The sequence below is a fragment of the Neolamprologus multifasciatus genome, chromosome 4, assembly GCF_963576455.1.
Source record: "Neolamprologus multifasciatus chromosome 4, fNeoMul1.2, whole genome shotgun sequence".
In the NCBI taxonomy this organism is placed as follows: domain Eukaryota; kingdom Metazoa; phylum Chordata; class Actinopteri; order Cichliformes; family Cichlidae; genus Neolamprologus; species Neolamprologus multifasciatus.
In genome coordinates, this window is record NC_140442.1 from 15,260,495 (window position 1) to 15,287,155 (window position 26,661).

The 26,661-nt window shown below is 40.4% G+C and overlaps 3 protein-coding genes across 15 annotated transcripts in view; 1 reads left to right on the forward strand and 2 right to left on the reverse strand.

The window, feature by feature from the left end:
* The window catches only part of ccp110 (centriolar coiled-coil protein 110), an 80,514-nt gene extending 70,768 nt beyond the window's left edge, over nt 1-9,746 (reverse strand). For 2 of the 4 annotated variants that reach the window (XR_014873870.1, XM_085158044.1), the window contains exons 1-10: nt 9,532-9,746; nt 8,605-8,815; nt 7,874-8,002; nt 5,430-6,591; nt 5,135-5,256; nt 4,695-4,872; nt 2,978-3,087; nt 2,474-2,590; nt 2,235-2,336; nt 2,039-2,155 (exon numbers count right to left, since the gene is read on the reverse strand). Coding sequence is in view for 3 of the 4 variants with exons in the window: in XM_085158044.1 (XP_085014170.1) it covers nt 2,039-2,155; nt 2,235-2,336; nt 2,474-2,590; nt 2,978-3,087; nt 4,695-4,872; nt 5,135-5,256; nt 5,430-6,591; nt 7,874-8,002; nt 8,605-8,769 (2,202 nt within the window). In the remaining variant the exon portion in view is untranslated. Of the gene's footprint in view, nt 1-117; nt 1,153-1,294; nt 1,355-1,458; nt 1,540-1,621; nt 1,696-2,038; nt 2,156-2,234; nt 2,337-2,473; nt 2,591-2,977; nt 3,088-4,694; nt 4,873-5,134; nt 5,257-5,429; nt 6,592-7,873; nt 8,003-8,604; nt 8,816-9,531 lie in introns of those variants that run through there. The other 2 variants (XM_085158041.1, XM_085158043.1) reach the window with 2 other exon arrangements.
* Nucleotides 9,747-10,060: 314 nt separating this feature from the next.
* LOC146520093 (uncharacterized) lies at nt 10,061-13,269 on the reverse strand. Its single transcript, XM_085158065.1, has 5 exons — nt 12,833-13,269; nt 12,695-12,730; nt 12,384-12,533; nt 12,195-12,313; nt 10,061-12,099 (listed from the first exon to the last, which is right to left on the reverse strand). Exons 1-5 carry the CDS (start codon nt 12,900-12,902, stop codon nt 11,977-11,979), a joined length of 498 nt encoding a protein of 165 aa, XP_085014191.1. The 5' UTR covers nt 12,903-13,269; the 3' UTR covers nt 10,061-11,976.
* Nucleotides 13,270-14,108: 839 nt separating this feature from the next.
* Nucleotides 14,109-26,661, forward strand: part of sun1b (Sad1 and UNC84 domain containing 1b) — a 28,213-nt gene continuing 15,660 nt past the window's right edge. For 3 of the 10 annotated variants that reach the window (XM_085158017.1, XM_085158024.1, XM_085158026.1), the window contains exons 1-2: nt 17,425-19,338; nt 19,745-19,842. In XM_085158017.1, coding sequence (XP_085014143.1) covers nt 19,327-19,338; nt 19,745-19,842 — 110 coding nt within the window. In that variant the 5' untranslated portion in view covers nt 17,425-19,326. Of the gene's footprint in view, nt 14,250-16,983; nt 17,402-17,424; nt 19,339-19,744; nt 19,843-26,213; nt 26,633-26,661 lie in introns of those variants that run through there. The other 7 variants (XM_085158015.1, XM_085158018.1, XM_085158025.1 and 4 more) reach the window with 5 other exon arrangements.

Consider the following 26,661-nt stretch of genomic DNA (forward strand, 5'->3'; position numbering starts at 1 on the left):
ATGGGTAAAGCAAACAACAGAAAAGAAGCTCATGTCAAAAACTTATGGCTAAGTTATAGTTAGGTTAGTTTAGCTAGGTTATAATTTAACTGTATTGTGAATTAAATTCCATGAAAATTTAAATAACTTCAGATTTTATTCTGGACATTGAAGAAAAAAGACAATCTGACATTTTAAATGAAATAAATCATCCTTTAAAAGACACACACAGCAATGTGGGAGAAAAACATCAATGCTGAATGCTACAAGTGCACAAATATGAAGTCAGCGTGGTGCTGCAGTGAACGCATCAGTTCACACAATATTTCAGAAATACTATTTCATTAAAATGTCTTATATTGTTTCTTGGTCTTGTAAATTTATTTTTCTTCAGTCATTTCTGAAACAAAGTCCACACTGAATGCCGGCTGTGCATCTGTGGTCATGTGAAGCTACATTAATGTAACAGCATGCCAGAGTGTAAACACAGATATTTATCTTTTTTCCGTTTCATTAGGCATTTAAACCAAATACTAAAACACCCTGATACGACTCAGAGTCAGTCTCAGAGTACTATACATTTTATAGTACACTTAGCATAAAGAACAAAACAATGCACAAATTGGTAATTAAAGCCCTTGAAGGAATAAATCATATACATTGAAATATTGTATTTTCAGAACAACTACATTATGTGACTGTCTGTGTGCAACTTACAGCTATAAGCATTTGATATTAAATATATGCATGCTAAAACATGACAGACAACAAAGGCAGAGTACTTAGGCACAGAAATGTTTTTACATGTTTTCAATTGAGCTTCTTGTGGCTTACATTTAACTACAGCTACTTATTCTTTCCTTCATCATAACAATCAGCTGTTGAAACTAATTATTTCGGCGAGTAGCAACAGTGACTAACAGAAACCAACAGCGCTGTGATCGTGTTTTTGTGTGTGAATACATTCATGTGAATTTCCAAAGCTAACTGAAGGACAATCATGTGATTAGCAGCGCTGACTAAAGTTCAGTGGTACAAGGTTTGTATTAAAAGACTAAATATTCAAGTTCACAGGTCGGGGCATGTTGTGTCATGCTTTAGCCCAGCGAGTGTTGCTTCTTCAGGTTCTCCGAGCGCTTCACCCTCTCCTCTGGGGTCTTTCTGTACCAGCTCCTAAGAGAAAAAAGTCACTGTGGTGACTTTAAATACGCCAAAAGCAGGGTGTGTCTGCAGACTGTTGTTTTCATGAATATGCAATTCAGGCAATTGGTGTTTTATAAAAAGTGTTTCACAATCTGTACCAGTACAGACTCACCCCTGACGGTTAAGCTGTCCTGGGACAGAGGCATTTTGTCCTTGGCTTGCCTTCAAGACTCTAGGAAAGGAATAATGAATTTATCTAAACAACGTCTGGGGACAAAAATCTAGAAATTACATCGAGGGAAACACAAAATGAATTAAAAAGTAATAAAATCCCACAGCTGTGTCTCACACCTGTTGGTAGTGGGGCTTTTTGGCTTCTGCTGCATCTTCCTAGTCTGTGCTGGAGATTCACCAACCCTAAAGAAGCACCACATACACCACTGATCACTGGATCTCAACACCATGAACGTAAAACACATGGTTTCATTTCTTGTCTTACTTCTTTTTCCTGTCCAGAGACCTCTGTGTGGCAGCAGAAAGAGCCACTCTCTCTTTGGGGCACTTGACTTTCTCCTGTTGGAGTGAATGTAGTTTATAGTTTATTAAAAAAAACAACTCAGAATACTGAAAAAGTCAAAGACAGTCACAAACCAATTTCTTACAATGATATATTAATCACCGCTTTTGTGAGAAGGTGCTGTATTACAAACAATGCATTAATAACAACAAGATAAGCCACGAGTGTCTGGATGAACCTTTCCAGACACAGAATGCATGGCTTCATAAAACTTTCTCCAGTGTTTGAACAAGCTAAAGCTTAGTTTATAGGCTCTAGAAGGACAGAGGGATATTTTCAGTCACCTTCTCTTGATTAAATCTGGATACTTGATTATTTACTTGACTGTGTTCATGTTACCATGTCTCGTAGCTTCCTCTCCACACGGAGCTCTCTGTCCTGCTGCAGTAATGCTAAGCGATCCTCCAGAGGCATTTCAAAGAAGATGTCATGGATGTCATACAGGGCTGCACGTAACTGAGGGAACAACAAACAAGGAGAAACACGAATAAAGATGGCCCTCTGCTGGCTATAGAGGTTTAGTACACAGTCATACCTGGGCTCTAACTCTCTCCTGCAGGGCGAGATCTTGTGCTGTGTAGGTGCTTCTCTTCTGTAGAGCTTCAGTTTGAAATGAACGAATGAACTCCTGCGTATCCTTAAGGCACACATATAAATACACAGAGAGAGTGCACAGTTAGACACACTTAGTCACTAACGTCATAATCTAAAATGAAATTTTCTTACACTCCTGTAACTCTTTTATTGTGTATGAAGGCATGAAATTGAACTCACCATAATGGTTTGGCGGAGGTGTTTGACTTTCTCCGTTTTAAGCAGTCTGCGTGTGAGGAAGCCGCGAGTGATAGCACCAATTCTGCAAAATGCTTTCTGCTGATCAGCTGTCAGAACCTGGGAGAATGTAAAGAAGAACATGGAGAAAATGTGAGATATTAAGATAAATGATATCAGTCTGCACATACATACACGTTTTCTGATTTAATGGACAAAAAATAGACTCAATTACAATAAAAGGTTGCTGCAAGACTGCATACCAAGAAGACTTTTAGCTTCTATTTGGTCTTTGCTTTGAAGACTTACAACAGTTCACAGCGTTATGGATGTAACAGAGTAAAAGAAACAATGGTACTTACAATATAAATCAGATTTATATACACTTATTATATACACTTTACAGTATATATACTACATGTACTTAAAGGTTTAATGAGCTCAGCCAGTGTGCTGAAGTTTGGATTTGGCTGCAAATGCTATTCCTGTTTTGCAGTGTTTACACACCAGACTTTGCCTCGCCCGAGGTTTGTTAGCCCCCCACGTGGAACCCCACAGATAAAGAGGAGGCTGAAGACATGGAGAGGATGCACTAGAAGGGACAGGACTGGGCAAACCTGGAGAAAGAAACAGCAGATATTTTAAAGACGCAGCTGAAATGAGCAGCATATCCCATCAACAAACACTAGCAGTTTATTTTTTTACTGATATTATAGGACACAGAATTTAGAAGGCAAATAACAGACAATAACAGTGATCGAAAACATTAAAAAGTAATCACTGTTGTTCTTCAGCCACTAGTCAGTGTATCTGATCTGTTTCTCTACTCCCTGTGTAATGTGTAGCCTGCTCATCAGCTCAGAAGTGACCGCAACGCAACCTCACACAGTGGTTGCGTGCTTTGCTGCACACAGTGGCAAAGACTTGCACAGTGACTTTCATATTTAATTCAGCTTCTCCATCTTGTAATTTTAGCTGTTGCATACAGGGTTTAGCATATTAGTTGTTTGTATAGGTGTGCTCTATATCTCAACAATGGCTCATATTAGGATGACAGTTTTTCAAACATGTCAAGTGCCTCTATGCACTTCATCAGTTTAAATATTCTCCTAATTTACTTCATCTCCAGTGTTGGGGAGTAACGGAATACATGTACCGCCGTTATGTATTTAAAATACAAAATATGAGTAACTGTATTCCGTTACAGTTACCGTTTAAAAAGGTGGTATTTAGAATACAGTTACTTTGTTGAAATAAACGGATTACACGGCGGTACTTCCCTGTTTCATATTGTGGCGGGTCAGGCCTGTTTGGGTTTTGTTTGATAGCTACGTTCTGTTGTTCCAGGTGGCAGCATTACGGTTGCCATGGTTACAGGGTGACGCTCTCTCTCTGCGTGTTTCCTGGGTGAGAGAGGCCTTTTTGTTGTTGTTGTGCTAAGCTAATAGGCAGAATGCTACCGGTATAGCTCTAAAGAATGTAGCATCATGGGCAGTGTAGTCCGTGCTGCAGGGAGAATGGACACATACCCGTTATGTGTCTGTGAGCGAGGGAGGGAGAAAAAGGAAAAGTACAAGCTGTCATCGAGCAAAAACGGGAGCTGGAAGCATGTAAATATAATAATAACCACTGCAGCCAAGAAGAGTGCCAGACGGGCCCAGTTGTAAGTAAGCTATTAAGACTCGACTGTACACCGTGTTCGTGTTTTCCTCCAAAAACAATAAGTTCCGTTGGAGCAGCCTTTCAACGCCTCTCTCTGTCTCTCGCTAGCAAAGTTGACCCAGACAACAAAGTAAAGCTAGTTTTCGGCTACGAGCCCGACACAGAACCCACTAGCCAGAGGTCCCTTTACTACGGTTCAGAGCCATGGACCTTCAGTAACAGTAATAAATCACAGCAATTGTACATTCATGTAGTTGTAAACAGCATGATAATATATTAAGTAATCCAAAGTATTCGGAATACGTTACAGAATACATTTTGGGGCATGTATTCTGTATTCTGTAATGGAATACATTTTAAAAGTAACCTTCCCAACACTGTTCATCTCATATGTCATTGTACTGAATTTGAGCTAACCTTAGCTTAATGCAGATAACTTTTAACAATTATAATCTAAACATTTTGTTTCAGCAAGGGGTGGGTGAAAATGAACCATGACATTCATGTGTCTTTTGTAAACACTTTTTACAATCCTGAGCACAGAAGTTTATTAAAACGATACCTATACTGTGTCCAGGTGATCGTTCTGATGGTGTGTGGACAGGACTTAGTCCCGGGCACGAGGGGCTCATGATAGGATGGCAGTCATTCACAGGCCTACGATTCCAGCCACAAGCATCCGCACTTAGAAGACGCACAGACCCCTGCTCCTTCAGCCTTCTTTCTGTCTCCTCAAGCTCCTAAACACACCGCACACAACATTATTTGTATTTCACTAATGCTCTGCTCATAATCATTTTAAAAAGACATATAAAACTCAGATGTACACACACACACACACACACACAAAGAAAGCAAAATAAAATAAAGAAAATAAAGTTTGGCATTGTAGTTAAACATATTAGGTTTTGGTGTAGCTTTTCATGGTCATTTAAAAAAAGAACACTTTTTTTCTGATCTACTTCTATATAAAATGGTCACTGTTAAATTCCATGTGCTGACCAGGTGGAGGCGCTGTTGCTCTTTCTCCTGCTCAGCGAGGAGCAGAGACATCTGCAAGGCATGCTCTTTCTCAAGACGTCTTTGCATGTCCTCCAGAGCCTGCGCTCGCCACTGGGTCTCATCTGTTAATAAGCACAAATGCATACAAATAAATCATCTTTTACCATGTCAGAGTTTTACTCACTTAACATAAAATATATAAATGTGGGAATCAAAAATCTCAGTGGGAGTTACACAGTGGGAGTTACACAGTTGTAAACATAAAAAAAAAAAAGCTTTCATCAAAGGCACTCACCTGTCTTGCGGGCCTGTGCTTCAGCTGCATGTCTGAGGACAGTCGGTGTTTTCCTGCCATTGTTTGGCCCCGGAGATTCGTCTGCAGGAGTCACACAGGGCCTCAGGAAAGGCAGTGAAGGATTCTCTACATCATACGACTGGTTTAAAGGGCCTGCAGGTGTGCGCCGACTGGGAGCAAACAGTGTAACTCCTGCCATGAAGCGAGGGAGGCGTTCCTGGCTGCGGTCTATGCGCTCCGCTCCAGAATGGTAGGTATGCAGCTGGCTGTCCATAGTGTGGCAGCGCCGGCGAAAACCTGCAGCCAGGTGATCACCCATTGAGCTGGGCACCGAGGCACTGACAGGGTTACAGTTCTCCTTCACTGGACTGGTTCCACAGTGGCTGGATCGACGAATGCCAGTCCGGCTGACGCCCTCTATTCCCACTGAGCTCCAGTGAGATGGAGGCGTTGAAGCATCTCCCCAGTCCACCACACCAATGGCTTCCTCTGACCGTCCTGGGCTTCGAGCAATAAGGTCTGCTGGGCCGATGGGAAATGAAAAATGGATGTTGCCTGTGGAAACTGGGCGTGGTTTGCGTCTCTGTGGACGAGGACTTATGCTGGTCTCTGGATTGGGGAGACAAGAAAATGGTTCTGGTAGACTAGGTGAGAGGCAGATGGACCTTTGAGGACTAGAGTCACGCAGTACTTGATGCTGGATTTGAGGCGGGCCGACAGGGCTGTGGTGCAGACTGAATCCAAACTGAATGCCTGTGTTCGTCACAGGGCTGCAGCTCTTCTCTTCACTGACAGAGTCAGTCTCAGGTGGGGGAGACTGGGTCATTGCGCGGACAGCTTTTGATCCCTGCTGACTCTGCTCTTTCTTCACATACTCCCTTGATCTCTTAAGAAGGCTGTCCAAACTAATGTCCTCTTCCTCATCCTCTTCCTCTTCCTCCTCACTCTTCTCTTGGGCATCCACCTTCACTTCCTCCACTGCCTTATAATCATTAAGCACAGGAATCTCAGAGCATGGAGCAGCACAATGACTATTTGTCTGAACCCCAAATCCAGCATCTTTGGGGAGCCCAGGCGAGTCAGTGACCAGAGTGTAGCCGTTGACTGTTGCAGATTTAGAAACTGGCAACTTGTCAACCTCTTCATCTGGTACTTTAAGCACCTGTGAAACATGAAAAGCAGTATTTCACCAAAGAATTTCATTAAAACGCATGTAAGCTCAGCATACAGGCAAATCAAGTGATAATTATGGTCTGTAAATAATTAGCTTATTTGTTGGTTTTTATTTTCTTAATGAAAATGTGATTACATGCTTGAGTTTTTATTGTTCCATTGTGAATGATAACAGACAAAATCTTTAGATCACATTTGTTCAAAGACTGGGAATTACGAAAGTAGAGCAAATCTGACACTGAGTAAATGAACAATACTGCTTTGAATCTTGAGCTGTTATGAAAACACGTCATCAGGTAAAAAATAGCACGGCACACTGGGGAAAATGTTAGGCCAGATAACCTGTATTCAACTCTGAGTATGTCACCAGAGACACCAGGACAGACTGTAATTCACTTTATGTGCTCCATTATGGGACTGGCACACAAACCTATTTAATATATACTATAGGTCAAAAGCCCCAAAACTATTTACATTCAGTAAAAGCAGGACGCAATGTCAGCATAATAATATTAGCATGAGAGTCCAGCACTTTTTCAGAGTGCCTACATAACATTATACAACCCCAATTCCATGAAAGTTGGAATGATGGGTAAAAGGTAAATAAAACAGAATGCAATGATTTTCATATATGTCATTGTCAACAGAACATGGAAAACATATCAAATATATTTACTATCAAAAATATTAGCTAAATTTGAATTTGATAGCAGCACCACACCTAAAAACAAGGTGGAACATGGGACCACATCTAATAACATTAAAAGGTTTAGAGGAAGGTTTCCAGAAAAGCAGGTTAAAGTTCGTGTATGCAAAGAAGAAGCTTTATATGGACATGGTCATTTAAAATAGACTGAGGCAAAGTGGAAAACAATTCTGTGGTCAGACATATTGAAATTCTTCTTGGAAAACAAGGACACCACACCTGGACTAAAGAGGCAAGAGACCATCTGGCCTATTATCAGCACTCAGTTGTAAAGCCTGCATCTCTCATGATGTATCCAGTTCTTATAGCAACACACAGTCCTATCTATGTATTTTGGGGGAAGGTCTTGCATATTTCTTGCATATTTTAGCAAGACAATATGCATGCTGCGTATAATACAACATTACAGAGTGGTAAACATGGCCCTCTCACAGTTTTTGACACTTACATTTGACAAAGTGTGGAATCGGATTTGTACTCACAAAGCATGTTTTGATCTTATTCTAAGTAGGCCTCTCATCCTACCAGATGACACCCAGACCTGTGACCATAGTGTGCAACTGACCTGAGCCTGATCCAGTATGCCCTGAATCCTGGCCAAAAGCTTGTTCCTCTGCTGGTTCTGTCTGTCCACTTCCAGTTGGACCGCCCTCTGTCTGTAGCCACACATCTCGTTCCACTGCTCTGCATTCAGCTGGAAAATGAAAATTGATTGCTTTTGTTGTTTGTTTTTCAGAATTTAATTTTCAAAAATATGCATGTTTATCCAGCTAAAAGAGGCACAGTTTTTCACTTTGTACCTAAAAATGTTATTACAGATGAGAAATACACTGGAAGAATTCAGCCTTCTTCCAGTATAATTTGTGTATCTTCTTCTGGATGGAAGAGAGACTGATGCTGGACTCTTCCTGCAAACTTATTTAGTCAGCAATCACAAGCAAATGGATTTTTCTAACAAACATCAAACAGCCCTGATGTTCCACGTTCAGGGCTGTTTCCCTTTGCCAGCTGCTGACCTAACAGGCTGTTCCCACAGCAGAGGCTTTGGCTTAGTAGTAAATGAAATGGATGCACGAGCAAGTTTACCTAAATGGAATACATTTTACAGTTTTATGGCAAGCCAAAAAGTGTCCTGTGAGAAGCTCTGTTGTCATAAAGCAGTTCATATATATTCATTCATCAGATTTTCTCACAAACAGATGTTTCATTCAGTTTAAACTGTGAACTCTCACATGCATCTACATCTTGTGTAATCCATTTAGCATGGGCTTCCAAGCCTGTCTATCTCTTCCTTACCAGAGGTGAAAGCACAGCTCTTCCATAGAAGTGGATGACAGAGCGAGCCTTCAGGGAACATGATGGCTCGCATGTAGTCTTCTTGAATTTCCCCTCCTCCTGCAATAATGCCAGACTCCACAGACAGAACTCCTCATAGCTTTCCATCTCTGGACACCCGCACATCCACACTCTGAGTAGGACACACACACCATGTAGCCTCGTGGCCCAGCTGTTAAATTAAATGGAGAGCGAGAGATTAAAAGGGAGGGTCCGTGTGAGGCTGCACTACACTGGGGTTTGACTGACGAGCCGAAACCATGTGGGTAAATGTGACAAATCACCTACAACAATAGCCAGTCTGTCTGTCCTCGGTGATTTTATCACACTCATCACATTCCTGCCATTCCTTTGCTTTCTGTCATACTTTGCTGGTGCCTGTCTTCCGTTTCCATGTTTTGTGGAAATGCAAAAGGGACTCGTGTGTCTGATCAATACGGTTTCTATTTCTGAAATGTCTGTCAGCAAATGACAGTAGTCTGCAGACTACTCACAGACAGGTAGGGCGTTTGCGTAAGCAGACAGCTCCTGTGTGGATTCAATTAAAACAATGTGCCTTTGCAATAAGCGTGAGTGTCACTGGCTCTATGCAGCATATCTAATCTATTGGACAGGTTTGAATTCAACCAGCAGGTCCTAATGATGCTGCTGCTGGTCTTCAGACGCCTAATTACAGTAGCCAATCCACGCTTGTTCTTCCATCCGGCAGAGCAGAGGTGGGGATCGTTTTCTTTGTGTATCTGGTATTACAGAGAAAGCTTAATTTCGGCAGCTTTTATGTTAATATTTAAGCATTATCCAGTTTTGCTGTCTTTGGAAGCTAAAAAAGACGTCTTAGTGCAGATACCCTCTGCAGAATGACAGCGGATACCCGGCGCTTATTCTTACCTACTCAGTGGAGAAACACTAATATCGCCCTCCTGTCTTCCAGCAGGGACTGTCAGACACGGACAGATGTCTCAGGGAAACACAAACGGGAGGCTTTATCGGTGAGACTCACGTCTCTCTCCTCAATCTCGGTTCGATCATCTTCATCACCATGCTCAACTCTTCCGGGCTCCAACAGCGCCTCCTAGCAACAGCACGCGGGCCACGTTCCAATCTGATCCCCCGAGCAAGTCAAAGGCTCTCGTTCCAATAAGCTCAATGCCACCTGCCCTCTTTTCCCCTTCATTTCTCAGTGAATGCAATAGAATTAGGCTATAGCCTAGCAGGGCTACTTTATCACACGGTCTTTGTTTTACTATGTTGTTATCTGCTCATAGCCTCGAGTTAATAGTGCTCAAGAGGATAACGAGTTCTTGGCAAATGAGTCTACATAAATATCATTAATATGATCTGCTTGCAGCTATTCTCTACTGTGTTAAACAAATCTCAGTTTAAATTTTTATAATGTATATAATTTATTTATTTATTGTTATGAGTGATTAGACGAATTATTTAATGTGCCAAGTATTAAAGAAACAGGATGATCTTGGGGGAAAATAATGTAATTTATGTACCACCATCCTTACTGTACATTGTGCAGCGTGTTTTGTAGTCTGAAACTTTATGAATGAATGAATTTATGTAATTTAAGTCCTATTTTAATCGTCCTCTTCTGCAAGACAACCACTAAATATGAAGTGACAAAACAGGTGCGCCTTCTAGTAATGTGTACAACAAATTTCTCACATCTTACAACTAATTATGCGCATATAAAAGGGGTGGGAGCAAAGAAGATGCTCTGTTGTGTGTATTACACAGAATACACTGTCCTCCACATAAAATAAAATATGTTTATGGATGTTACATATGCATTAAAAACTGTAAGACTGCAAAGGTCAGTGCATAGGTTGTCATAGCTAAAGGTAAACAGCAAAATCATCAGATGAGGAAGAAAAACTGGCAGGATTCAAAAGCTAGATTACAATGATTATACTTCAAGAGGAGTTTGAGACAGACATACGCTGGGTCTTTTTTCTTTTTTTTTTGCAGAGAGCATTCTAACTTCTTGTTTTATTGCATGGTATTTTTCACTGTCTGTAGTTAACAAGAACAAACTGAGTAGGATTACAAACATGGACAGAAAGATTTGAGGTCAGCTACAACACAGTACGATTCACCTTTGGGAGTCCTGAGTGGTGGATAAGGGGTGATGTATCCTTAGCAATGTGTCACACCTTCTTCATCGTGAACACACCTTGCTAACATCATGACAGAAGTACAGGGTACCACTTTTGTATGTATCGTGTGCCCAGAGGACTTTTATACCTTGTAGTATGGTAAATGGACTGGTTCTTATATAGCACTTTTTTACTCTGAGCACTCAAAGCACTTTATACAACTTGTACATTCACAGAAGCACTTTTTCCTATGCTGTTCCTAAGTGCTTCATATCAGACATTCACACCTCCAATAGATGCATCAGAGAGCACCATGAGGTTAGTATTTGCCCAAGGATATTTGGCGTGGAGCAGACTGGGATCGAACCACCAACCTTCCGGTTAGTAGGTTACCTGAGCCACCTGAGTTACAGCCATCCCAAGGTAACGCTGCTGAACACAGCTGATATTACATGGGTGTGATTTGCACACAGCTGTGGTTTGTTTTTACTATTACTTATTGTTAATACCTTGAATTTCTGTAACTATGAAGTCTTTATTGTTGTGGTTGTATTTGCCCGCCCTGGATTTTTGGTGTCCAAAAGGCAAACTACTTTTCTGAAGAAGATATTGAATCTGCACACTTGTGATGAAATTGCTTATAGTGCAATAATACATCCTTATGTCTTCCTTTGTGTCCCACTTTTATTTTTTATTTTTTGGAGTTTTGCATTTTTCTATGAATTTTCTGAAAGAAGTGCATTAGAAATTGTTGTTGTTTTAATGGTTAGTAACATCCCAAAGAATAATAAAGAAGAAAAGAATGAAGACAAGTGGGAGCACCTAAAAAATGTTTTATAATTCCTATTGTAAACAGGTGACTGCAAATGGCAAAGAATAGATTCATTTTCCAGCAGCCAACAGACCTCGTATTATCTTAATAAAGACATAGGAAAACAGGCTAAATCACTTCAGATGCACTTTGGAAGTTCCTGCTTCTGTCAGAGAAAAGTGAGGGCTTCCCAAGGCTTGAAATATAAACTTCCCCTTTATCAATTATATAATTTGTTCATTGATGAATATACACTCCTTATCTGAGGCTGAATAAATTTTTTAGAAAAGTAACAACTCAACACCGCATAAGGTATAATTTAAAGACTGAATTATTGGTTTATGTTTTTTTAGTGATTTATTTATTTTACTGATGTCCAGAATTTACAGTAGTAAACAGTAAATGATGCTGAAATTCTCAGAGTTCATCTCCTGTGTGCACAGGGGAACCTGAATGTATCGGCTGTGCAATGCGAACATTTTCCTTGTTGTCCCGAAGTAAAGCATCAATGTCACTTTCAGTAAAAGCGCCTTTAGAATCCTGCCACAAAAGCAAAATGTTAAGAGTAAATTTGTGTACTTGAAAAACATGAAGTTCACGTTTCACAACTGGCTACTCGCTCACTGACAACTTACCTCAAAAGTCTGGCGTTTAACCCCCACACATGAGTTGGACTGCTCATAACACAGAGCTATATCCAGATTCTTCGGCTCTTTGTTCACCAGAGCTTCATAGAACTGGTCACGGTGAGACTCTGAATGGCAAATCCAGAATAAGTTCTTGAAAACAAGATAAATTACTTGACATATCTGATGTTACCTTACCTAACAAGTGTCTGCAGGCTGATGTCAGTTTGTCCTTAGAGACATGGTGACTGTGAGGCAGAGGTTTCTCACACAACGCCCCACTGATGAGGCGTTTAACAACTGTGTTTCTGCTCTTAACTGGGGCTTCCTTGATGGATTTCTCAAGCTCTGTAAGGTATTTATAGACTGTGACTTGCTTTCCCCTTTCCTTTTGTCTTTTGTTTTCTATTTGTATTCCTGGCTATCCCATTTGTTAGATTGTGCTACTGGGTTATCAGAAACCATTAATAAAAAAGCTCTTAGCCATAATGATTTATTGTCCAACATACCTTGTGCCACTGTTAAACAAGTCTCACAGTAGGTGTCTGTTAATAATAAAACAGTTAACAGAGGCACTCTCCAGCAGAAACCGAACTACATATTATCTGATGACTGAGGAAACCAAGGTGACTGTAGTGTTTACTTACAGTGATCTATCTCTTCAGGCTGCACAGGAAGAAGAAGGCACACAAACAGCACAAAAATAGCAATTTTCATGGTGACTGTTCACCAAACATGTAAACTGTGAACACAGCAGCTATCTGCACACTACGAAACAGACAAGAAGAAGTCAACTGCACCCAGCTGTCTTCCCTTTCATAAAATGTTGTCACGTGATCTTAGAGACAATGGGATCACATTACCACCATTCCACAAGTGACAGGTGTCTTGTTTTTCAGGTTTTCCTTTTCTAAAAATATTGCCCGGAGTCTTCACTCTGCTCTGGATAGGGGTCTGTGAAGAACACAGTTTAGCATAGGCTTGATAAATGCATGCAATATTAAATGCCAAAAGATGAATTAAGAGGTACAGTACTTTTAATAACAGGTGTGGTTTGGGTGCATTTGTTCATTGATCATTTGCTATTCATGTTTTTATGATTTTTTTTTTACAACAAAAAGAGTAAATTAAACTCTATTAAAAACTTAGTTTCAACACTGATAGAAAATGCTAATTATAAGTCTTTGCACCCAGAGACAGGATTAGAAATGAAGAGACAAAGTTAGGATTGGACATGCATAGAGAAGGAATAGTGGATAAAAATAAGATAAGTGAATTTGTTCCATGGTTGGGAAATTCATGTTATTACAGCAGCAAAATGAATAGAGCAGGAATAAAAAAAATAACCTATTTGAATAATACTATACCTCAGTGGAGACAAATGGACACTTTCCATATATATATATATATATATATACTATATGTGATATATCTGATCAGCATATATCAGATCTGATATATACTAATATATCTGATATATTCAGGACAAAGGATGTTGACTATGGAGCTAGAGGAAACGAGGAAGACCACAGAGAGAGATTGTGGATTAATGTTCATCAGTATTTAAAAGTAAATATAAAAATTAATGGACCAAAATCCCCCCCCCCCCTTTTTTATGTTATCTGTTGTACAGTTTAGGTTAGATAAGCAACTGTATCACTAACACTTCACCTTGAAAAAGTTAGTATTAAGCACCAATTTAGTTAATAAGTTACTCAGTAAGTTGCTTGACAAGCTAATTCCTTTAAACTAAACAGGGCAAATCTTTGCTACTATGTTACAGCTTTAACTTTCTTATCCACGCACGTGGCCACTAAGTGACGCTATTTTCAACCTCCCATTGAATGGGCGATTGAGCTGGCTCCCATATATGGTCATTTTTATCATATATGGAGTGACAGTGGTGACGCGCATGCTGCAACGGAAAAAGTGACCGTGTGCGGGAAAGGCGAACGTTAGAGCTGGGTCCTCTTTTCGAAGGTACAACTGTGAAAGCTATAAACCGTCTGCATGAATAGACCATCCACGAGTTTACCGTCAGTAACCCGCAGTCATTCTCAGCATGTGAGTACACTCTGCCCTGCTAATGATGTGTGCTGCTTTTAGGCGTGCTGTCCTCAGCTCTTATGGGAAGCTACACAGATGATCTCTAGTATTAAACTTGCTGTTGCTGTTTTTAATGGTTGCTTCCGTGTTGCATCCATCTGCTGTTTTGTGTTGTGGAGAATTTTACTGGTGGGAAATATTTAGTCGTAAAAGAAAAATAATAATACAAATAATGTATGCACGACTGGCTATTATAGAGGCTCACATCAGGACAAGCGAGGCTAACTTCTTCTTTTCTTTCCACAATGGTGATTGTGGGCAGTTGGTCCGTGAACTGAACACAGACCAACTGCATATTATCAGGAGCTTTCCACGCAGGCGTAGTTAAACCAACACTTCCACAAACCTTTAGCAGAGCGAAAAGGTCCATGTGAAGAAGCGAGAGACTTGACAAGTGTACACTTCCGTTGTCGTAGGAAGTGGCCAGACACTCGGACTTTGTTTTCTTTTTTTTCTTTTTTGTCAAACCGCTTTTATTTTACGACAGCCACTTCTGACTTGCTCATGGGTCATCCACACTCACAAGTTTTGTTTTCTATTTCCTGATCTCAAACGCACTTGCACGAGACATAGTAATTAATCATTAATATTTAATGATGAAACTGGAAGTGAGTGGGCTTGCTCCTTAGTTCTTGAGCCCACCTTTTGTCGTCCTTGACGCTAAAACTTACAATAAGATCGTATCGAAAGCTCCCATAAGGTGAATACACTGTTGTTGTGCAGCAGACTGTCCAGCAGATGGTGTCTCTCTAAAGCACGCCTGTTCAGAATGGGAAGAGATTTTAGGTGTCTGATATGCCTCTGTGGGAGCCTTCTCTTTCAGCTTATCGTCTGCAGAGATAAGACTATGATGTTGAATGATAAGTGCCACTAGCTTCCAAAACATGCATTATACAGGTAGGTTTTAGTTTTAAAAAATCAAAAGTAAAAGTGATTATTGTGCAAAACCCCCTCTTTTTGCACATTATATTATTTAGCTTTATGTTTTATTTATGAAACTTTGGTGGCTTCATACAGGAACATAATAATTCTAGGGCATGTTGAAACACAAAATCCTCAGTATGGCTCTGAACAACTCTGAGAAGAGTAAAACTTATTTAACAAATATAAAACCCTTATAATGGTTGATATATATATATATATATATATATATATATATATATCAAGAATTGGAATAAAACTAAAGCATTACTCTGCTCTGAGATATGGGGTAGAATTACAATGTAGCATAAATTTCACATGATAAACTCAAGTATATGCCTTACGTAGTAAAGTAGTGAGTATTGTTAATATCTCCTTCTGTAGAAGGCCTTTTGTAGAAGGCTGATCTGTCCTCTGCTGCTCTTTCTTGTGGTTTCACCTGTTCATTTTTTTGAAGGGGGGTTGGGTTGGGGATATTTGTCTTATACAAATTGAGAACCTACAGTATATATCGTGCAAACATGACTCTTTGTAGGAATCCTCCTTACAGTAACCTTTCCATTTTGCTGTGAATTGGGCTGTTTTATTTCCTCTCCTTGCCGCATGCTAAATTATAAGGTAACAAGGTTCTTAGCAGTGTAATTACTCATAATCCGGATTTGATTGTAAAGTGGATTATTTGATTTGGCAGTGTGAGCTTCATCGCTACCAATATTAGTGATGAAGCTTATGTCTCTGTTATTTACAACTTATTTGTAGGTTTTCTTGCGATATTCTCACTTCTCTTATTCTTGTGCCTAAAATGAGCCACACCCTTTCACTTTAACTCTGTACTGCATGAGACTTTTGAAGCACTGAGCTTCATGAGGCTCAATAAAGTAATAAAAATTGCTGATCTTTGATTTTTGCATGTAGAAAGTGTGGGATTTGCTTTACAAGCTGGTGGTTGGGTTATTTTGTCTAGTTATGAGTATTTTAATGAGTTTATTTGCTTCCATACATCTACAAGTGTCATGCATTCCCTCACTGTCTTTATTACGCCTATGAGGCAAGCTACCAGTGGACCTTCACTTGATAGTATTGGTTTGTGTAAATGATAGATAGATTAGATTAATTCAGCTCCAGGTATGCAACCATACAGACTCTTTTTTTTTAGTCAGGGTGAAATATCCTGAATAGAAAACCCGTGCAGACATGCAGGCTGTTATAAGCAGTGACTTTATGCACTTAATCATTTACAGACTAACACTTTTTTGTGTTGGCATTAGTCATTGTGCTGTTTCAACATGACTGAATGCACAAAAACACCTTAATAACTTTGGTGTAATCCTCCTTTAGAGGGTTTGTAGTAACAGCACAGCAGCAAGTGCCAGCGTTTCCCTTTCCCTTCACAGGTTTGTTAATGGTGCATAAAAAAAGACGGGGCTTCTCAAAAGTCTGGTGCTTTTAAATATAATCGTGAAGATCCGCATTTTCTCACTTCCTTCACCAGCCTCGTCACGATTGGCTATTTTCCCCCCTCCTTTTTGTCACCTGCTCATCTCCACTCTTTCACCCTTCACATGGAGCAAAAAATACAAGTGGTGGAATAAAATGTTAAACAATAACTTATATGGAGGTCAGTGAAAATGAGCGAGTCTTATTTTTCTTAGTTAATACTTCATATTACAAAATTATTATAAAGAGAGCCTCAGCAGCGCTGTCATGAATGGATCGAGCTTCTTTTAAGCGGCAGGTGTCATGCAGGGATTTCTAGTTGAAACAAAAGCGTGATCTCCGTCAGTGCACGGAGCACCGAGCAGTGGCTCAGCAGATGCCGTTGCAACGCCGCTTTTCCTCCAATAGATTTAAAGTGTGCGCTCTGGCCGACAATGGATGGTCTGGGAGTGGGAGGATCAGCTCAGCAGCGATCCTTCTGGCTTTGTTACGCCCGGGAAGCCATTTTGGAAATCTGCTTGTTGTGCACTAGCACAGCAGTCTCTCGCCACTTGTAAACTTTGGCGTATTTCTGTGAGAAAATAGCGTTGAAGGATTTGTGGATCCGCAGTCATAAATAAGCCTTTTGGGGGTTCCGCGCGTCGGGATGCTGGCAGAAGTTTGCGCATGTTCGCTGATAGTACTGTGTGGATCTTACTCATTTGGATTACGCTCTTAAAGAATAACAGCATAAATGGAGCCTAACAACGCGGGCAAGTTGACCAGCTGCTTTGAAAATCATATTAATGTAGAAACTGTTTTTAGTGACAGTGTGTTTAAAATTCGGATCTTCGCTGCGCTCCTTTGCCAACAGTTTTGACAGTGTGCGCAATTTTAGGCCTGATTTTCTACGGTCGTTTTATTACATCTGCGACAGTATCAGACGTTAGACGCGTTCTCTGTGGTTAATGGTGATCAGTAAATGCGTGTTGTTTTTACAGATAAATCTCAAGTTAACCTGCACGATGAGCAGTGTGATTAGCGCGTCGTTGCACAAGCCTGTAAGTCAGTGACGGCGCTGTCTAAATACATCCAGCTTCTAAATTTAGCACGAATGTAACGGGGCTGATATGTCATCGGGCCTGAGCGCAATACAGTTAGAACAGGAGTACACATGTGCTGTAAACAGTATTAGTGTATTACTGTGTTTTGACAGTAGCTGGAGCAGTCACAGGACTCAGCTGTTTGCGCTGTTCGTCGCACACAGTTTGCGTAAAGGAGGCAGCAAAAAAATAAAAAGGGAGATGTGCGATAGTACTGTGGGAAAGGTGTCAATGTGTTGCATGTGTTTGTGTCTCTGGTTTCTCTTGTTACTGTTCAGCTTGTCTCTTGGTGGATTAATGCACCGTAGGGGAGATTAGTATTTAATTTGTGTCCACATTCAGCGCCTGCGTCATGATTCAGCGCAGTGCTGACATGTTGCAAAAAAAGAAAAAAAAAACAACCCAAAACTAATCCTGGCTGAATTTAAGTAGTCCCCTTGGCTTTTGGGAATTTGTTTCCTTTTATCCCGCTTTTCGGCTTGGAGACTTGGATGTGGATTTGAAATCATGATTAAGATTATGGTGTTGAGAGTTTGGTGCTGGGTTTTTAGTAATGGCCATCTGTTTCATTCGGCTGCTCTGTCTTTGAGTTGTTGAACAGAAGTTTGAGTCAGACTGCCACATGCACAGAGTGGCATCTAGAATAGTTGTTCTGTTGTGGCCAGAAACCTCCAATCGGACACTGTTGTTGCATCAGTTATCTCATTTAAAGCTGCCTGAGGCAATATTGTCTACCACTGTATACTCTGCATGTAGCTTTGTGTGATGAGGTCATGGAAGTGATCCATTTGAGCCAAAATCTCACTCTTCAGCTTGCTTAAATGCTCTGTTGCAGGCAGCTTTTTCTACCCTTGGCTCTGTATGATATCATTTAGAGTGCATATCCCTACTACAGCAATCAGGGACACTCAGCAGTCCCACCCACTTGCCAGTCATACCATTCGTATGCAAGTGTGAGGCCGTTGACGGAAAGCAAGCTTAAAAATGGAGCTAAGATGACTTGTTTCAGACCGTGGATGGACTGCAGCTTTTCATCACAGCCCAGTATTTGAATTCTGCATGATAATGCAAATCTAAGCTACGGAGCTGGGAATGAACACATTGGGTCCACTTTAATATTGACATGCTCGCAACAATACACAACTCTTCAAACTGTTCACCAAAGTAGGAATATTTGCAGAACTGCTGTGTTGGAATGCATTAGTCTTACCTTGGTTAACCTGAGAAACTTTCAACTGTGAGCAAGTGGAACAAAGTATTTGTACAACAGTTCACACAATGCAGGTTTCACTAAGAAGACCAGCCTTTTGGCTTTAGACTTCCCGCCCATTGCCTTATAAATCAGCCCCACCCCTTTGTGTTTTACTGGGTTTCATAATACTCAGCTTACTCGAGTGCTCACTGTAGCTGTAGCTGTGCTGGTGAGGAGTCCTCCTATTACAAAGGGGGAGAGGATCGTCATTCTTTGGCCTGTCTCTACCAGCCTTTTTTCGATCAGCTGCTTGTTTTCTTTGTGTCCGGAGGAGAAGAGACGAGTCATTCACTACAGCTTCACTGGTGTCCGTAGCTTCTGTCATCTACCAGCGTGAGCCAGCATGGAGGAAGAGGTTGGCCAACTCTCAACCACAGGCAGAAACACAGTAGTATTGTTGTATTCCAGAGGAAAAGGAATGTCCAGCAGCTCTCATTAGGGTCTTGCCCGCACATGGCTGTACAGCACAGCACTTACTGGCGGTTGTGTTTCCTTGGAGAACAGCCCAGTGAATGGAGCTTGAATTGATTTGGGAAGAGGCAGGAAATTTGCTAGTGCTGTGTTATTTTATAAAATGTAGATGCAGTTCTGAATCTGTACTTGAAATGCAGTTAAGCTGTGGCGCAACTCGAGCTCATCATTTCTGCCAGAGACAAACTGAACAAAGCGTTTTGCATTTTGTTGTGTGTGTCTGTGAAGTTGGTCTGTTCTTGTTGTCCTTGGCTAAAATAGTCCTTTGCCTTGAATCCTAACTCTTGCAGTCTAAACAAAGAAGTCTGAACATGGATTTTTCCCAGCTGCACACATACACGCCACCACAGTGTGCTCCAGAGAACACCGGCTATACTTACTCTCTCAGGTGAGACCTCAGCGCCGCGCTGCCGTAGACTCGCTGCAGTACTCTCGCTGCAGCATCAAACATTCAGGCCCACAGCATTTTATTCACACCTTGCATGTCATTTGTGGCTGCTGAGATCCTGCTGGTGCATTTTAATCAGAGTTGTCCAAATACTCTCTCTTCTGTTTGCTCTAGTCCATGAACAGAATATGCTTGAAGTCGAACTCTAATTCTCATGTAATAATTTTTCTGTCTACTTGGTTATGACTCACATTTTATCCCATTTTATTTCCTTACTGAAAATATCCATCTGTCCCTCAGCTGTTTGAAAGTTGAGAATATGCACATGATTTGCTTTTCATTTAAAATAGAAATGCCTTCATTTATAAGAACAGCATGAGGTTTTTAATTGTTTTTGCTCCTCAGTACATTTCTGCGCTTGAACTTGAGGTTTTAGTAAATCTGTGGCTGTAAAAATATCATCTGGTTGTGGTTTTGATGAGTCAGCCTCACAGTTCTGTTGTGCATTTCGTGCTTGGTGAGCAGTTGGGAAGCCTTGCGCAGAAATATATCCGAGGCTTGTCTGTACGCACTTTTCGCTATATTGCGAAATCAGCGTGGCAGTTTAAAACTTTTCAATGATTTTTAGAAGAAAAGAGAACAAGTCGTGGTGTTTTGAATTTTTTGTCGGAGAGGATGGTGTCCATACGTGTGCATGCATGTAGCACCAGCCTCTCCCATCGTGGTCCTCTTCCACACCCTGTTTCTTGTCAGTCATCCTGGCTTGGGGTATGGGCGTGGTCGACATTACATCAGTAAGGTATGTGGAGGAATCTACGTCTTATTGCTTTCAGAACAGAGGAGCATTTGCAGAGCAAGAAATTTTAACTTCATTGTGCCTTTCCTCGCTTTAGGCAATGGGAGAGTGATTGCATGACTTTTAGGAGCTTCTCATTTGAGTATGAGAGTATGAGAGAGTCTTGTAAAAAGTCAAGTTCGAACAAAGACCCCTCATTTGGTTTACAGCTTCTCTTGCAGAAATGCAAATCACATGGTGAGAAGTGCACTAAGCAGATCCATTTGCTCTTTCCCAGCCAGCAAGACAAAGTCAACAGCAGCTTCAGTAAATGTGTGTCACACTAAGTTGTGTTGTTTTCATTATGTATTTGATGTGTCAGCAGGTGGGATTGGTATTTATGGACAGCGGTAGTTGGCTGACTAGATGTTTTTTACGTTCAGCTTTTAGAGTAGCAAGTAATCTCTGATGCTGTATTATAATGAAAATGACAAAATATTAACATTCTTCAGATTTCAGGTCAGGATTGTGGCACACAGGGTGTGTTTTCAAGTTGTGTGAAATCCTTTCCTAGTAATAAGTCTCATGAGTCACAGTCTCTAGACTGAGGCCAAATAAGAAGAATGTACAAAAGCTTGTTTGACTCCTCACCCAAGTTTGCAAGGTAGACTTGAAAGGCTCAAACACGCTAATCATGTTCCTTTGAATGCAGTCAGCTGGGGAGCTATTAATGAACCTCCCAGTCAAAGCCGTGCCCGTGATCTCAGGATTAGGCTAACAGTTTATGCTGCTTGACTAGCTAGTTGACTGATCTGTTGTTTTTGTTAGCCTGTGTCTACTGCAGCTCAGAGGCACTAAATGTTGGCGCTTGCAAATAGCCCCTCATGTGTTCAGTGTGTGTGTGTGTTTGAGTGTGCATGGTCTACAGTGAATGCAAGAGAGTAGCACAGAGAGGGACAGGGTCAGGTGACAGAAACCGTTGGCCCATCTGTTGTCAAAACTCAAAAGAGCAGAGACAAGTTTTGTAGCAGTTGATAGTGCTAGAGGAAGGGGCTTCCCTCTTACCAGGGAGAGACTGTTACAACATGGACCCAGCAGTCTGAGTAATACTGTATGTGCTCCCAATGAGAGAAATGCTCGTACAATCTAATTTATCACCAACCAAGGTTTAAGTTTGGGAATTCCCCAGTGCCTACACAGCTGCTACAATGTAGAGTGAGCCTCAGTCCAGTAAAAAGAGACTTCTCAATAGTCTTTTCTTTTATGTTCTAAACCAGGATACTTTGATTCATGCTCCGTAATCCTGATAATGATACCTCAGAAAATTGGTTCCATTCTTTTTGACACTGTTTTAGATGATCAGACTCAACTTCCTGGAGAGTTTAACCAGGGTTTTCCTGCTGTCATCAATATTAAAAAATGTAAACAAACATTTGTTCAAAAAACAAACAGAAAAACCATCCATTCATATAAAAATACAAAAATACAATTGAAGCTTAGAGCATGCTGTTAGGAGTGACACAGCAAACCAAAACCACAGCTGAAGGACTTTTTAAAAGGTCCATATTCAGTGTCCTAAAACTGTTGAGAAGAGGGAAAAAGATAAAGGTAAGCTTTAAAAAAACAGCTTTTGCATGTGTGAACAAGGCTAAAGTACAAAACACCACAGACTTTGTGTTATGTCTTCTCTTGAAATATTGTTTAGAGTTGGGTGATATTTATGTGACTAGCCCAGGAATAGTGATGTAGACTCAGTCCTCTTTGTTATTTCTGAAGCCTTTTCAGATAACTGCATATTCTAAGCTTGAAGGTTTAACATCATAGATTGTTTTTGCACATTTTTTAACATTTTGACTTGATAAATGGCAAACAAGAACAATTGCACTTTACAGGCTGTGACTGAGAATTTAGTTTCACCACCTCCAGAAAATTGCACTGAAAGCAGGTGTGTTTGCCAAGTGTTGACTCTTAGAGACCCTCCATATTTTATAGAAGTGGAAGTAGGTCAGTAGGGCTGGGGCTTCTGTTTGGGGGCTTTTTCTCCATCAAGTGATGGTTGAAGTGTGTAAACCGTAAGCAGCAGGCTTGATTGAGTACTCTGATACTATATAGTGCTATCTGCAAACATTAGCTACACATAAGTGATGAAAAATAAATAAATAAATGTGACAATAACCGATAGAAACTCAGCCTTCTAGCCATGGAAACATTTTTTTAAATACAGATTTAAACAGATTTTTTTATTATTATTAATTTGGTTAAGCAAATTGATGCAAACATAAATCTGCAAGAGCATACAAAGCACATTTTCTCATCAGATTTGTGCCTGCTAGTCATGCTCTGCAAGACCAGGTTCAGGGATACAACATGAATAGGCTGGGGCTGAGTGCACTGAGAGTCAGCTGGACAGTTGTTGCTCACCTGCTGCTGCAGTTGTTTTGACATGTGATCTGTTTTTTTTTTTTAACTACATGCACTGCTGCACAAGTGCCAAGCAAATGACAGCAGCTGGATTTTTAAGGGTTTAAGAGTTAGCTTTCCTCTTTTCTTGTGAGTGTTATCCAAACATTTCTGTTTCTTTAAATGGTTCCCACTGCCATAAAAGTAGAAATTTGAACCTTAAATCTTAAGTGCGTGATGAATATGATTCTGCATAAAAGAAGCACTTTTGTTTCTGGCCTGTATTGTGTTTTTGCATCACAGCATCTGTCTGTGGACGTGGTAAATATCTAGCTTCTGCTTCTGATGAGTCTCTCTCTCCAGCCAGAGATTTATTTAGGACGGTCTCCGTGGCAGCAACAGCAACATAAATTGGCACACTGTGGTGTTATAGCACGGATAGGAAAAGGACACCACACAGCAGGGCAGAGGGAGGTACTGTCTGTGGGTGGGCTCAAATGATCCTAATCTCAGTGCCAAATCCAACCCACCCAAACATATTTGGATGGAAATTTGAAGACTCCCAGATCCTGGATTCTGGTAACTATAGGCCTTGGCACTTAAAGGGCTCAGTTGAACAAAACAGGAAGACAGAGGGGGGCTACAATTGTGCTCTGATTTCATATTTTCCCCACAGACTTTCGAAGGCTCGTACAGCTGAATTTCCAACTGAAAAAACTGAGAGAAATACAATTTAAACACAATCAACACAATCCTGTAATATCACAGGGAGGAGATTTGAATAATGGAAACAAAATAGAAACGAGCGTCAGCCAAATAACAGCATCCCAAGTCTCTAAAATAGTTTGCTGTTGGCACCAATCTAATAACCCACGAACATTCAGTAGTAGAACTTGCAGTAGGTTCAATTTTCTTGTGCTTGCAGCATTCCCATATAACACATTTTGTGTTGTTTACAAGAGATGTAATGTTTTGCTGTGATTAGATTAAAGTGCCAGCCAAAGAAATTTTGGTTTATGAGATTGCGGATGGAAAATTGGACAAATTCAATTAGAAAATCTGATGTCTGAATCCATCTTTTTCCTTTCGAAAATGATGTTCTATGTAAATGGTTCTTTCACATGGTAGGACAGTACTTAAGACACTCAGGTGTGCACTGGGCAACTAACAAAATATTTGTTTGTACGACTTTAACTAGGGCTTCTCATTTTTCTAAAAGTTTAAATCAGGTCAGCATGCCCCTCTTATTATAGTGTGTGTGCGCATGTGCGTGTGTGTTGGGGTATAAACCTCCTGGCAAGCTTTTAACAAAGCATTGCAGCCACACTTGTGGTTTCCACACTGAGATTTACAACCCAAATGGTTTTTATAACCTCTGTTGAAGATGTGTGTGTGTGTGTGTGTGTGTGTGTGTGTGTGTGTGTGTGTGTGTGTGTGTGTGTGTGTGTGTGTGTGTGTGTGTGTGTGTGTGTGTGTGTGTGTTTGCGCAAGCGTGTTAGTGTTAGACAGAGAGGGTGCAAATGGTAGCCATCATGGGGCAGGGTTCTTACTAACTGGACATACTGCAGCAGACTTCAGCTGACTTCCTGCTGTGTTTAACTGTTTTTTTCCTGCACTTATCACAATTGCTTTGATCTCTTTTATGCTGTGTTCACATTTTCTCCTGCAGATGAAACAGAGATATCTTTGATGTCTGAATGCCATTGGTAAAAATGACATTTTTCTTTTACTTTTAGAAAACTACAACTGTTACATTTTTATAGTTTTAATGTCTTACAAGCTAACCGTTCCTATAAAGGCTCATAAAAACTATAGAAACTATAGAAGAAGTTAAAAAGTGATAAAGGAATTAGGCAAACGTTACAGTGTAATACAACTTTTAGCCCTTAGCTTAAATCTGTTCACATATGTCCCTTAAACAAGGTAGGCTAAATCATTCATTGCTGGACTTTAAACTTTAAAAGGTTGATGAAAAACGAAGGAAAAAAACTAATTAGTGCCTCCCAGCTGATCTTTTTTTTTTTCTTTTTTGTGCAGTAAGTTTTTAGTGTTTTTAATGAAACCATGCAAAATTTGACTTTGATGGTATCAATATTTTCCAGATTAAAGGCCCTTGGAGAACATGGGGCTTTTAATGGGTTTATACGTTTTGGGGTTTTATTTATGTCATTTTTTTATTTGCTGCCAGCATTTTTGAGCCCTCATAACTTCTTTAGTAGTGAAGATGGCCACATTTACTTACAGACATTTACTTGCTTGATCACAAAAATGACTTTATTTATTCATTCCAGTATTCGGAATTATTATTTTTATAATAACTGAATGGATATGCTCATTTTATTTGCTTGGTGTCAACAAAGTGTCTCCTTTTGTATTTTGTATGATGGGATTTCATACTTTTGCATACACTATGCAAAGCAGGCTTCATGTGGGAGGCTATTTAGAGATGGGAAACAAATTCTAGCACTGTAGACTCACCTGTGGTGATGTCACAGGAGTAACTTTATTTCTGTTGGTGTGGAGGGATCATCTATCACTGGATAGATGAAGATGAAACCAGAAGTGACAATTTCCTGAGTTATTTTGGCAGCTGCTGTGACTTCTGCACTGTCATAAAAGAAAACAAAAAATCCTAAAAAAAACAATTGGTTTTCTGTTTCAGTTGGTTATTTTGATAAGTGGGATCAGTGGAGACCTGTCTTTCGTCCCATGGACAAATGTTTCCTGTATGAGCTGTAAGTTCCTTGCACTGATCATGCATAGTAAACAGACTCACTCAGCTACATTTACACCCGGATGAATGAATGTCATGTCATAAAATATATATTTTGTAATTTTTACTTGATTGAAGGCTGAGTCAAAGGAGCTTGCAATAGAGTTTGCAACCAGAGTTTCGGGTGAGTTCAAACTCTGGTTGATTGGGACCCACACCCAGTTTCACACCTTGGCTCAGGCGATTAGAGGATCATCAGGGGGTCCTTTTGTCCCTCTGTGGGGGGAAACTCCCTCTAGGTTTATATCTGGGACTCCCCACCATTTGACCTTAGAACTGAAGAAGCTTCTCGGATGAGAGGTGAAACGTCTTCAAGTAACTTAAAGAAGTCCAGACGCTTTTCTTTGCAAGCTCCTTTGACTACAATGACCTGGATGACTGAGAACCTTCACAGACATTGAAGGCTGAACTTTAGTAATCTATAACAAATATAAACAGCTCGACTGCATAAGAAATGTCCAAAGTAACAACAAGGCAAACTTAAGCTGGTTAAATGTAGAGTCCAGTCTGATCAGATTGGATGTGCAGTTGTGCGCTGTAAGAAAGTTTGGCTGCGCCCACTGAGTGTGGGAAGATAAAGCTTTAGTGTTATGTAAGGAGAGATTCCAGGAAGCTGAATGTCAGGATGGAAGTGTCTTCTCTCTGTAATGTACTGCATGGCTCTTCATCTTTGTCTTCTTTGCTGTGTCCATCTCTATTTTTGTCACCGATGTGGGCCGTGGAAGCCGCCTGGGAGAGAGCGGCACATGGATGAATTTGGATACCCGATGAAACGAATCGCTTGTTTTTAAACTTTTTTTAAATTTGCTAAAGGAGGGGGTGGTAACCAGCTCTGTTGGGAGGTAAAAGCTTTGTTTTTATAAAAACCCAA